Below are 13392 nucleotides of genomic sequence, written 5' to 3'. Positions count from 1 at the left end.
AGCATAAATTGTGTAATTTCTTTTGTTGTATCAGTATGAGTGTAATGAAAATTGTATATGTGAATATGAGGATGAATTATGGTGTATGCCTATGAATTACATGTACAAGCAACGTTGTGATCAATTCAGAGGACTGCCAGCCCACTGGGCACTTGCCAAGTGTGGGCCCGATGGGCTGATAAGGGTGTATTGTCTGTCCGGTTCATAGCATACTGAACATCCCATCCCTAGTGTGTGTGAGTGTATGTGTGAGTATGTGCACACTTTAATATAGCTGTTTGTCATTCTTATTTGTGCCCAGCATAGTGATTGAGATGAGTAGAAGTGGTTGCTTTTTTATTGATTGATTATAGTGTCAAGGCATATGCAGTCTATCAATTCTAGCCTAACTTTTTAATTACTAGGAAAATAATTCAATAGCTGCATTTTTTCAGCTTTTTTCTTCTCCACGCTCTCTCGCTCACCCTCTTTCTTGCTCTCTTGCTTTTGCAGCTATTTTTTGCTGTGTATGTGAGTGTGTATGCGTTAATGAAAGCCTGCACATGTCACTGCAGTAAATGACTTCAATGTGTTGTGTGTTTGTAGGATCTGACAGCCATTGGAATAACCAAACCAGGTCACAGAAAGAAGATGTCAACAGAGATTAATAAACTGAGCGTCACAGAGTGGCTGCCTGAACAGAAACCTGTGAGTACACACACACAATATTTAAATGGGAATCATTTTCTGCTAATGTATAGCATACAATATATGCTAAACACACTGGTGACTTTTTCAAACACCGTGTCATCTCATTTGTTTTTCATGTTCCTATAGGCCAGTCTCGGAGAGTGGTTGTGTGCTATTGGTCTAAGTCAGTACCACCAAGTATTAGTGCAGAATGGTTACGAGAACATCGACTTCATCACAGACATCACTTGGGAGGACCTACAGGAAATTGGCATTACCAAACTGGGTAAGATATACGGTATAATATTAGAAATTACTTGTAATGTACTGTTCATCGTATTGAAAAAATGCAAGTAGTGATTACCATGAGGTCGTTAACATAATTCTGCCCACAACTTTTAAATGAACACAATATGCTAATTGATGTGGTCACTTTAAGTAAGAACTGTCATGTCATTGTAACATAATGTAGACATATGCCCAGGGTAGGGAGGGTAACTTTATTAAAATTGCATTTTATATACCTGTGTTAGGTGCCCGGTGGCACACATGGAGGAGGGGAGGGATGGAAAAGGGGGCACACAGAACAAAACGGGTGGACAAACTGGACATGGAAAGAACACGCAACATAACACGAACACGCAGACACTACACCTCACAAAAAAGAAGACAACATGGAGCTACCGCTCCCGGATCACCTACTGTCAAAGTGCTCCCGAATGAATAGTGACTGTCCAAAAAAGGATATGGCGAAGTTCCTAAGTCACAGGAATGGTGGCAATTAGTGAATGGTCGAATTTATGGCAAATGGTGCACCGCACGAAAGACAGCGGGCACTACATCAAAACAAAACAAACGAAAGAGGCGTAGGGACTGCGTGGGACTGAAGGCTGAACCAAAAACCAAGCAAACACACGAGGACACACAAAACAGCCACCCAGCTCCCCGACTGGTGGCAACAAAAGGCTTTGATTGCGATCGCACACCTAAAGCAAATGTGGTGATTAGGGCTCCTCCCTTGCACCGAATGGCAGCCTGAGCAGGGACCAGGACCACCAATCAGGGAGGAGCACCAGCACACACACAGTCCGCCACTCTAAACAAAAAAGAATAAACCAAACGGCCAAGAAACAACGTGGGCCGTAACAAACTGTTTAAAAAAAATTGTAGTTAGTAACATAATCCAAGTCAATAATACAGGGTTTTTCCTGTGTACAACATTCAGAGGCAGCCACCTCCACCTAATTTGCTCACCACCTCCAGCCTGAGCCACTGATATCGCTCAACACAGCGCTATATCAAAGCAGTGCACTGGAAAAACCTGAAGCAACAACCACGAAGAAACAGCTTTCTTTTTTTAAACTTTAATGTACCGAAGAAGAAACACATCATGGTGCAACCGTTGCACAGGCCCATTTCCTGGTTGTGAGGCAGAGGTGGCGCGCTCCAGCCATTACCAAAGTCATAAAAACACAGTATATACAATAAACATAATAGTGTTTTACAACAACGCTGAACTAAAGTTTCAATTTAATTTCCACTAGTGGATGATTTTTTTAATGATTGTAATTAAAAAGGCAAAAATTAATGGCAATTTTGGATTCATATAATTTCTCATTTCTAGTCCCTGATCGTAAAATGACTGCAATATCAAAGTACTGTAACTTGAATAATTTTAATTACTGTCAGATTACTGTACTCTAATACCAAATATCTTTAAAACATTCAATTATTTATTTATTTATTTTTTTACCTCATTCACTCCCAGCCATTTGCACTGAAGCAATCCCATTCACTCTTGGCTGTTTTATTGGATTTTGACTGATTTTGCAAGGCCCACAGAATATTGTGTTTTATTGCTATAAAAACATGGAACCTACCAAAAGAAAGATAAGCGTCTCTTCTTTCATCATGTAAAAAGTATATTTCTATCTGTTTCCGTTTTGCAGCAATTAGCATTAGAATATAGCTAAGTTTAATCATTCACATATCTATTTACAAATGTGAATTTTTTCAACATGGCCCCTCGTTGATCTCTGCTGCCACCTGTTGGCCATTTTTGTAATAACTACCATTTCTTCAACCCTTCTTTGCGGTTTCAAAGCCTTCTGAATGCTCTAGCATAAAAAAAACATTTACAAAAACGTATATATACATCTTAAGAACACTTAAAACATTTAAAACAAAACTTATCTATATGTTTTTGGGAGCAAATTAGTTAAGTATCTATGTATACTGTAATTTTCTCGTTTAGGGTCGTGGACACAAAATGTTTCATTGCAACCTGTCAATGTTTTAGGCCATCAGAAGAAGCTGATGTTGGCAGTGAAGCGACTAGCTGAAATGCAGCGCAACTCAGATGGGCGTGGCTCCCTCAGAAAGAAGCCCCCACCAATCACACAGCAGCAGGAAGTGATGTCAAATGAAAGCCCACCTCCAGATGGTGAGTTAACAGGTGATATATTAAAGGAATTGGGTTTAACTTGTCAATTTAGTAGGAGAATTTAATATCTAGCGCTAGGAAATTAGCTCGCTCAGTAGTTAAAAGTTGTATTTTTCTAACAATGGCTCTATACTATTTAAAAGTCCCCTTTTGTCTATTTAGATGTGATGTCTCCAAAAATGAGCACCTTCCAGGACAGCGAGTTAAGTAGCGAGCTGCAGAACGCCATGAGCCATTCAGCTCAGGAGGTCAAAGCACAGCGTAGTCTCAACAAGGATCCTGATGAGCTGAATTCTGGAGGAGGAGGGGGAGGACCACCTAAGAAGGAGGCAAGGACAATGAGGCAGCAGAGCAGTCAAGGAAGCACCTCCTCCCACAGGAGCAGCGTGTCTTCTCAAGGCAAACATCGTCACTCCCACTCCCACTCCCAGCCTGCACCTCCCTACACACCACCTCACACTCCAACCAAGACCAGGACGTCATCATCTTCTTCTACCTCCTCCGTCCAGAGTACATCCTCTCCCCAGTCCAAACACAGGGTGTCCCCCCAGTTCACTCAAGGTGAAACACCTCTGTCGCCACGCTCAAACCCCGCCCAGTCTCCAAACCATCGTGGCGCTCCAGTCCAGTCCCCGCAACCGAATCAGAACCACCCGCATGAGATGGAAGAGGTCCCGCTCCTCTGCCTCCCACCAGAGGCTGAGCTTGCAGATGGCGATGAAGCAGATCCCTCGGCGCTCCGCAAGAAGCGAGCCAACAGTCTCAACCGGCATGCCGCTTCAGATGGCGAGTGTGATGATAGGACGGGGACTGGGAGAGGACAGATCACCGCAGGCCAAGGCTTAAATGTTCGAGCGGAAGGTGGTAAATATGCCACGGTCACCCACCGAGTCAGCCGCAGCCACTCTGTCCGCAACCAGGACAAGACTGTTACTCGCAACCAGCCGCAGTCCATCACGCTGCGCCAGAAGAAAAAAGGGCCTCCGCCACCACCTCCCAAACGCTCCAGCTCGGCGATATCGACCTCCAACTCCAATCTGGCAGAAGGGAACGTGCCACTGCAAGTGCTAACGACCACTGATGGGATGCTGGATGTGCCTTACCACCAACAACGGCGGGCCAGCGACTTGGGGGTGTCTGTTGAAACGGGAGCTGTGGAGACCAACAGCATGGGAAGCGTGAGGAGCATTGCTGCCATGCTGGAAATGTCTTCTATAGGGGGTGGAGCCAAAGGGATGGCCCTGCAAAAGAACTTCCTGCAGGTAGGGAATTGAAGTTCATATATGATATACAGTCCATGAACACGTGACCGTGTTGTGACCAACGTTATGTTTTTGTTGATTTTTAAGGCAGGGAAAACACGTGAAACCATCGGACTGGACGGTGAAGTAGTGAACCGACGACGGACCATTAGTGGGCCCGTCACTGATCTGGTGGCAGCTGCAAGACGCGACCAGCCGACACTGTCTGTCGTCTGCCAGCCTGAATCCTCCCCGCCCCCTGTAACTTCGTCCTCCCCCAATCCAAACCCTGGAGGAAGTGGTAGTTCTTCTGAAAACCTGCCGTTTGCAGAGGAGGGAAGCCTGACTATCCGCAGACAAGGTCGAGGAGAAGGACAGGTAGCTATCAATATATATATGTTTCTATCTATGTTGTATCTATCTATCTATCTATCCATCTATCTATCTATCTATCTATCTATCTATCTATCTATCTATCTATCTATCTATCTATCTATCTACTGTACAGTATACAGTGAACCCCTGGGATTTGTGGGGGCTGCGGACAGAGCCCTGTGGTGAATACTGAAAATCTGCAAACTATTGACACACCACACCGCCTTAGTTAGTTTGTAATTGCGTATGGATGGCAAAAGATGGCAGCAAAGCACTCAAAACGGAGAACACCATAAAAGCACCAACATCTAGCACGTACGCAATCATGAACCCATGTTACATAAACTACTGCATTTAGTAGTTAAATTATTCAACACAAACAAACCGCGTCACATGACTCATATTGCGTATTAGCTAGCATACTACCTTAAATAACATGTTAGCAGAAACTGATGTAACATCACACAAGGCAAACAAATATGCACACTAGCATTTTAGACAAAGGGTATTAAGTCATTAAACTCAACTTTTGGCATTTACACACAAGAAGAAATGTTAGGGGAAAATTATAATAACAAAGACTACAGCAGCTAAGTCCACAAAGAAGCAGGAAGAGGACACTTCAAACATACGTGTAAAAAAACAATACCGTATAAAATATGACAACACTAAGATTCCACCAGGTGGCAATAAAGTTTTGTTTTTGTTTGTTTTGTTTTGTGTTTTGTTTTTCCAATAAACTGTACGGTGTCCTTGAGGAACCGCTAAATATAATATATCATTATTATTATTATTATTATTATTAATCATTGCTTTGACCTGAGCACAAAAAAACAAATAGCCAAGGGGTTCACTGTTTCATTGATGTAATGTTTGAAATCAGCAAACCTTTTCCATGTTGTAATGTTTAAACACAACAGACTATATATGTTGTAATCAACAGATTTTGTTAACATTTATCAATGTGAATGTTTTGACTGTGCAAAAATGACCTCTTGCCACGAATGTATGAATTTTCCGTTAGTGTGTATTTTGTGTCTGTCTGCAGGGTGACGGCGAGGGACCCCAAGGGGATGGCGGGTACACTCAGGAAGACTTCTCCCGGGTGGAAGCCACCGCAACCTTAAAGCGTCGGCCCCGCATCTCCAAGACCCACCCCAACGGCTCGGGCTTCACCCTCCAGGAGTCGTCCACCGTCAAACGGAGACCCAAGAGTCGCGACAAGGAACCGGAGGGATACGCAGACCTCGCGGGGCCAAACGGAGATCTCCCGGGTAGCGGACCACCAAACATCACGCAGCCCGTACCTTACCAGAACGGCACAGCCACCGTGAAACGTCGCCCAGTGTCTGACGCCGGTGTGACGGAGCAGCCACAATCGCAATCCCAACCACAAACTCAACCACAAGCTCAAGTGACTGCTGCTCCTCGAAGGGACAGTTTGGACAAAGGGGTTCCAGTCGGCATTGAAGAAGCACCAGTGAAAAAACCAAAGCCGCCGGTCTCCCCGAAGCCATCTGTGGCTCAGATCAAGAGACAAGCAGGCCCACAGAACAGCCCACAGGCAGCATCCAACAAGAGAGTCCCTCTACCGGGACCAGGGACACCTGGCAGTCCAGGTATGACTGTGTGTGTGGTGGGAGGGCAGTTTAGAAGCATCAACCAGGCAATTCAGTTTGGTGCAAGCGTTGTATGGTAGCATTGAACTCAAATCCCTTCTCAGTTAGCGGCACTGTGGAAAATAGTGAACAAACTGTTTATTGCCACTCGCAATTGAAATTTACTCTCAAACAAACCACATACTACACTTGCAGTTCAATCGCTTGATATTTACACTAATTAGCATCAATCTTGTGCTGCTAGTTCCCTTTAAGCAACAGATTAAACACAAACTGTGCGGCAACAAAGACAATAACAGTACTCACTGTCATATATTCTTCTGCAAAGAATGACTGATGTGTTGGTTTCTTGGGCGGGAAAGCTGGAACGGATTAATGGTATTTCCATTCATTTCAATGTGAATTGATGATTTGAGATCATAGCAGTGTTATGAGTTTCAAGCGTGGTCAGGCAACAAATAAAACTTGTATCTCAACACACCACTGCATTCTTATTTGAGTTGTTTTGGAGGGATGGCAAAATATCTTGCTCAATTGACACTATAGGCTGTAGGATGTGACAGTGCTATTGTCGTGATTCTGAATTTTCAGGACAGCCACAACCCCAAAAATTTAGCACAAGCACATGCTGTTACTTAAGCCATGTCCTCATTTGATATAAACTAGAGCACACTGTGAACTTTGATCCTTAATTCAAGCCCCTGGGGACTGAACAGACTTCCATCCTAACCTCTTGCTCTCCTTCTCGCTCTTCTTCTGCAGTGGAAGGAAAAAAGATCCCTCCTCCGGTCTCGCCAAAACCTGCCCCCCCACCGACCGCGCCCAAGCCATCCAAGCTAATCCACTCCATGACCAGCCCACCTTCCCCGACGCCAGCCACACCTCCGGCAAAGCTGCACCCGTCGGTGGCCCGGCAGGCCAGCTCGCCGCCCTCGCTCCCTAATTGCAACACCCCCAGCCCACCAAACGTGAAGTTGCCCAGCCCGTCCGCACAAAGTCCGCATACCCCGCAGACGCCCACTACGCCGCAGACTCCTCAGACCCCTGCCACTCCCAGCCCGCCAGTCAAGCCTCCTCGCTCCTCCATCGGGGGTGTATCTGTGGACAGCGGGATGACGGCGGTCGGGATGAATACGCCGGTATCCTCAACGACAGACTTTGGTGTGGATTCTTTGGTGCATCAGAAGCTGGAGGAGACGAGCGCCTCGCTAGCTGCCGCCCTGCAGGCCGTGGAGGACAAGATACTGCGGCAGGAGGAGTGAGTAGTGTGCAATTCTCAGACAACAAATACACACAAAAGTTCAGTAAAAATAGGAAACTATTCTAAAACACTTAAAATTACAGTACGTAAGTAGTTGTTCGATTCGGTTATTTCCAGAATTGGCCGCAATTTGCCACAATGCCAGTAAATGGCGCTTTGGTGCCGTCAACAGAGAGAGACTGCTCACGTTTCCAAGTTGCGCTGCTCTCATCATTTGACTTACAGTAGACTAAGTGAGGCTAAAACTCAATGTAGCGATCAAAGCTAATTGAAAACATAGACATTAGCTTAGCAAGGCTTCTAGCACCCGGCTCAAAAGAAGGAGTGTGCCGTATCTACTCTACCTATTTGTATCTATGATTGTTTTTTACACGTCTCTCAAACATGCTGTTTTTGGTACAGTACATGGTTGTTGTCTTTTGTAAATCCAATATTTGTATAATTTTTTTTCTTTTTTTTCTTTTAAGGAAGCGCCACCAACTTTGTACTGTACAGGGCAAAATTTTGTACTGTATTGGGAGTTTTTAAGACACAAACAGCTAGAACAATCAGTCCGTTAAACTGAAGAGCCATAAGTGTGACCAGACATCCTGAATGAAACGGGACAGTCTCTATTGTGAGCCTTTGTGTCCCAAGTCCCGTGGATTTCCCCAGTCCAATTGTTTTATCTCACTTTTACCCAGGTGCATACACAGTCCCTTTTTTTTTTTTGTCTAGTCAGCAAGCCGATTGTTTGGGCCATGTGTATCTCAATTAGTGTTACTGATACCGATACTGGTGTACTGGTATACTGCATTAAAACAGTGGTATCGGTATCGGTGAGTACTAACAAGTAACATGCCGATACCATTTATTCTGACGCTACTATAGGACTTTGGATGCATCGTCTTGCTCATGCACAACATTCACTGATGTGTGACATGTTCACTGCATGCTGAGCTAAGATATCCTATTGGCCCTTGAATGCTCTAAGCCAATGGCAGGGCAGCTTTTTCATGTTGAGAAAAAAAAAAACGTAGGTATTGGAACAACACTAATCTCAATCACATAGTCATTGCAATTCATACATAAACCAGTTTATGGAATTTAACTGCTAAATTAATTCCCATTTACATTCACATTTGTATTCTCACCAATGTTATTTTAGTTAACTAAAACGAACTAAATAACAAAAATAAAAATTCAAAAAACATTTTCATTAATGTGATCAAATTTAAACAAATATGCTTTAAAAAAAAAAGAAAACTAACTGAAACTAATTTTACATTTACAAAACTAATTATAGTGAAAATCCTTAGTTTCCGTCTTTGGTAATTAATATAATACATGAGTCTTTGGGGTTGATTTTAAATGTGATTTAAGTACAGTATAATAATTTCAATATTAACTGGGAAAAAAGACGTTTGACAGTGTGCCGCACAGAAGTGACATCATCTAGCAGCAGCCAATAGAAAAGCAGGTTCAGATGACGTCGCTCCCAGGTGCCTATTTTGCGTGTTTGATTTTTGGCTTCAATGGCTCGGCTTGCCTGCTTTTTCATTTATTTCAGCCGAAACAACAAGTAATACACAACACTTTTTTTTTTAACAAAAACTAATACTAAAAGTAAACTCACTAAAACGCAATTAAAATGAAGCATTTTTGAAATAACTAAAACTAATATAAACTAACAGAGCCGCCCTGAAAACTAATTAAAACTAACTACATTTAAAAAACAAAACTTTAAAATCCCAAACTATAATAACCCTGGTTCTCACTCGCATTTGCTAGCAGGCGTGTTTTTGTCATACCCAAACAAGAACTTCTTGGTTCTGTGTCTGCGAATCATGGGAAATGTAACCCTACTAGCCTAATGCTGCGGTTGCCGGTCAGACCCAATGCAAGCAGAGCTTTTCTCGCAACCTATTTCCAATGTTACAATGTGGGATTGGCGCAAGGTAAACGGCACAGCAAGCTTCCATTTGCTGTCGGAACCAAGCAAAAAATGTTGGACAACGGTGAGTGCATTGTGCTAGTTTAGCACTGTTGAACGGTCATCAAGACAGCATTTAGCATTAGCTAAAGTAATAACCAGACTGACTAGTGATTCAATTTGTTATAAATAATTCCTGGTGAGAATTTATTGTATGATTTTCAGTGAAATTGCACTATTTGACAATCAGTCTATGCAGATGAGCTAACTTTCTGCTTGTGTGTGTGCGCGCAGTTCCGTGACCGAGCAAAAGACCACCGTGAGCATCCTGGACGACATCGGCAGCATGTTCGATGACCTGGCCGACCAGTTGGACGCCATGTTGGAGTAACCGGTCGGCACGACGCTGCAACCCGACGTGACTCCGACGGCACAATGGGCAATTCGGCTCTCCGTCTCCCTTGTCTCTCTTTCTAGTCATCCTTGGCTCACGGACTTGGCACTCTTCCTGTCTCCTGCGCCATCTGTCCGTCCAGCGCTGCTGTGGGAAACCTCGTATCCTCCTCTACAGGCAGCGCGTTGACTATAACGAGAGAGAGAGAGAGAGAGAGAGAGAGAGAGAGAGAGAGGGAAAAACAATGGTGAGGAGGAAGAAGCGCAACAAGGAGAGGGAGCCTGCAATCAAAATAGGTGTCATCCTTTAGACTTGTGAACACATAAACTAAACTAATAGTGATTGAAAAAGCAACAGTGTGATGAACCATTGTATGGTATGTGTACATTCTAAGCATGGAGAGTTTATATCTTACTGAAAAAAGTCCTGCATTAGCACAGTAATATATAACCATCTACAGATCATTTAAAATCTCTCGCTCTTTGGATCAATGTCATGGTTCTGTGTGCAATTCTGACCTCTGGTGTAAAATGATGTAATCTGTGACCAAAAGCAGACCATTCGGCTCCCAAAGTGTGTGTCCGTGTGTGTTTGTGTGAGATGGGTGAAAAAAGACAGAGGGACATGTACATGTGTGTCTGGGTTTGAACATACCCACACGCACATGCAAACATGGAGAAGCACAACAGCCCACGCAGTTTCGCGCACACACACACACACACACGCAGGAGCTTGCACAATATACGGATGGATGTGAACCAATGGGATTGAGGGCTACAGCAGGTTGCCCTTGAGAAACACATCTTACAAATGATGGAATCCTTCCAGGATGCAGGTTCAATGCAGGTCAAAAGCAGCACAGCCGCTGTGGAGCTTCAGCCACAGTTTCACATAATCACCGATCCCTGCTGTTATTTTACACACAAAATTTCCAACTTCCAATTTCTGGTCTGAAAGCGTTCACATGTGCTTTTTAAGACTGTCATGCATTTCGCTCACACATTTTCCATAATTGACAACTTTTGCTACTTTTGCACACCTTGACATATCTTTGTTTGTTTTTTGGCTCACTAGGAGGGAATCGCTATCAAATTTGACTTTGTGACCAAATTGGCTATTTGCACTACTCCAACAAAATCCAAGGGCTACATCTGTAGCAGATCCTGACTGCACATGTTTGCAAATTTGGCAGACTGATCGGCAGAGGGTTTGTCTCCACAATGGGCCTAGCTGAGTGACAATTTAGTGGCAGAACGTCGATTCAAACTGACGCCGCCTCCTCAGACCATGCCTAAGTGCTGGCACAGGGTAAATGGAACCCTCATAAAATATAGTATTGCATAATTAGAAAAATACGTATTTCCTATGAGCAGAATAATTATGTTGTTTTTTAAATTATAAATTATAAGTGTTACATAAACAGCTGGTTTAGCATGATTTTGGTGTATTTCATTCATAAATATATGAGGAGCCTTTGATTGCCCATGACTGTGACAACTCCCACAGCTGTGCAGACTTCCCTTTGGCCTGCGAAAACTAGGATTTATACCATTCCCGAAACTATTCAATTAACGTCACAATGTAATATGACGACTATAAATACATACTTGCATTAATGTGGACAAGTTAGACTTCCTTCATTTTCATCAACCATGTTACTGTAAAACTGTAAAACTTTAAATAAGCATCCCCCTGTTTCGGTCTCAAAGAAACGAACCCTTCTTCTCTTTCAGTCTTTTCGTTCTCATCCCACATACTCGCAAACATCCGCCCTGTGTTGCCATGACAACCGGCTTCATCCTCATCCCCACCATCTCCAACCAAGTTGCTGTGGTTACTGCACAACGTGTCGCAACAACAGTGTTGATGGGTTTAGAGACGTGTTAGGATCGAGTTGGAGACAGCAGAGATCGGTGACGATGGATGGTTTGTTTCAGCAACATTAAAGACGTACTCCCTAATGCAACTGGACATTCATTGATATGCTTACAATAACTATATTTATAATACGTGATTTTTAGGCGCATGTGGTGCTACAAAATAATAAAACAGGTGGAGTACACCTTTACATTGCTGAATCCAACCCAACAGTGCATCCAAACCAAATCTTCATGCTCCCAAAGCAGCCACTCTCCTTATTCAAAGAATAATTGTGCTATTTAAATCATATAGAGATTATAATATATATATGGATATTTGCAACAAAAATAGAATTGTATTTATGATGTATGTGTCAAGCTGAAGACTATTTTTCAAAGTTAACAGATCTAATCTGAGTGTTGAATCGAGTTGCTTCTCCATGCTTCAAGTGGTTGCGAGCTGATGAGTCGTCGTATGGTTCCTTGTTGGGATGTTGTTCTTGCCTACATGATGTGTTCAATTGTCCCACTGTAGCGCTCGCTGTGTGTAGAATACAAGCAACACTTCAGACCTTATCATTTGGCTTTCATCCATGGCAGTGGTTTTCCTTTCAAACATGTGCCTTGCTTTTGTGATTTTGCTTTGGTTTCTAGTATGAACCATGTCCCTCCTTCTCCTATGAAATATTTTCATCTGACCCGATTTCACCTTTATGTACTAATTTAATCCAATGGAATTGAGGGAAATTTCACCTATTGAGAAGAAAAAAGTCGTCATGTGGAATCATCATGTATGCTGATTCTTACTATCACCTTCTCTTTGAGAACTCCCAAAAATGTAATTTTCTCAAATGTATGTTTGTGCCCCCCCCCCCTCCAGCCCACCCCCAAAAAAGCAGGGTAAACAAATGTACTGTACCCATCATCACTCATGCGTAAAAAGAAAAATGGTAAAAGGGAACACTTGCCATAAATTCATGCCAATCTTCTTTCACCTGGTCAAGCTGCAGCTCTGTCAGACGCTGCTGCCTTTAAAATATTTAACATGTTCTGCTCCTGCTTGGGTCTCATTGTGGTTCTGAGTTTACTTTGAAGGCATGTTGGGGTTAGGGTGAAATTGTAGGTAAAAAGACAGATGGTCTTATTTGATTTGATTTCTTAACAAAAGAAAAAGAGAGAGAGGGAAAAGCCAAGCTGTTTGAACTGGATTTCCTGCCTGTGCTTATATGAAAGGACACCAAACTGGTGTCCCTACTTCTTCTGCAGTGACTGCGTGACAGACGGAGGCCGAATGTGTGCGCGCGCGTTTTGTGTTGCTTTGCTTTTGATTGTGTGAAATGCGCGTGAGACCAGTGCGTGTGTATGTGGCAGTGAGTGGACAGTGGTTGGTGTGCTTGCAGTGACTGCATCGTATGGCCATCTGCTCTAAATAAATAAACGTTCGATACAAACTGCATCATCCCCTCTTGTGTTTGACTGTTTTTAGCGTTTTAGGTCTGTTTGGGGTTACTTAAACTTTGCAGCAACAGCAACAAAAGAAGTTAACAAATGTGTTTTTTATTTGCTGGCATCTTGTGGCCTCGATAGGCAATTACAGATATTAACTAATTACAAGGAGA

General features: G+C 43.2%; 1 protein-coding gene across 8 annotated transcripts in view; it reads left to right on the top strand.

Annotated features, from left to right (window-relative positions):
- Positions 1 to 13229, top strand: part of caskin1 (CASK interacting protein 1) — a 93910-nt gene extending 80681 nt beyond the window's left edge. For 5 of the 8 annotated variants that reach the window (XM_086068976.1, XM_086069034.1, XM_086069025.1 and 2 more), the window contains 8 exons: positions 586 to 687; positions 817 to 955; positions 2969 to 3124; positions 3275 to 4374; positions 4462 to 4731; positions 5753 to 6347; positions 7110 to 7605; positions 9815 to 13229. In XM_086068976.1, coding sequence (XP_085925102.1) covers positions 586 to 687; positions 817 to 955; positions 2969 to 3124; positions 3275 to 4374; positions 4462 to 4731; positions 5753 to 6347; positions 7110 to 7605; positions 9815 to 9911 — 2955 coding nt within the window. In that variant the 3' untranslated portion in view covers positions 9912 to 13229. The remainder of the gene's footprint in view (positions 1 to 585; positions 688 to 816; positions 956 to 2968; positions 3125 to 3274; positions 4375 to 4461; positions 4732 to 5752; positions 6348 to 7109; positions 7606 to 9814) is intronic. The other 3 variants (XM_086068984.1, XM_086069018.1, XM_086068993.1) reach the window with 2 other exon arrangements.
- Positions 13230 to 13392: the final 163 nt, after the last annotated feature.

This window comes from Leptonotus elevatus, chromosome 1 (assembly GCF_054856555.1).
Source record: "Leptonotus elevatus isolate MCC_2025b chromosome 1, RoL_Lele_1.0, whole genome shotgun sequence".
NCBI classification, from domain to species: domain Eukaryota; kingdom Metazoa; phylum Chordata; class Actinopteri; order Syngnathiformes; family Syngnathidae; genus Leptonotus; species Leptonotus elevatus.
The sequence above is the reverse complement of the archived record's forward strand: the minus strand, read 5'-3'. Positions and strand labels throughout refer to the sequence as shown.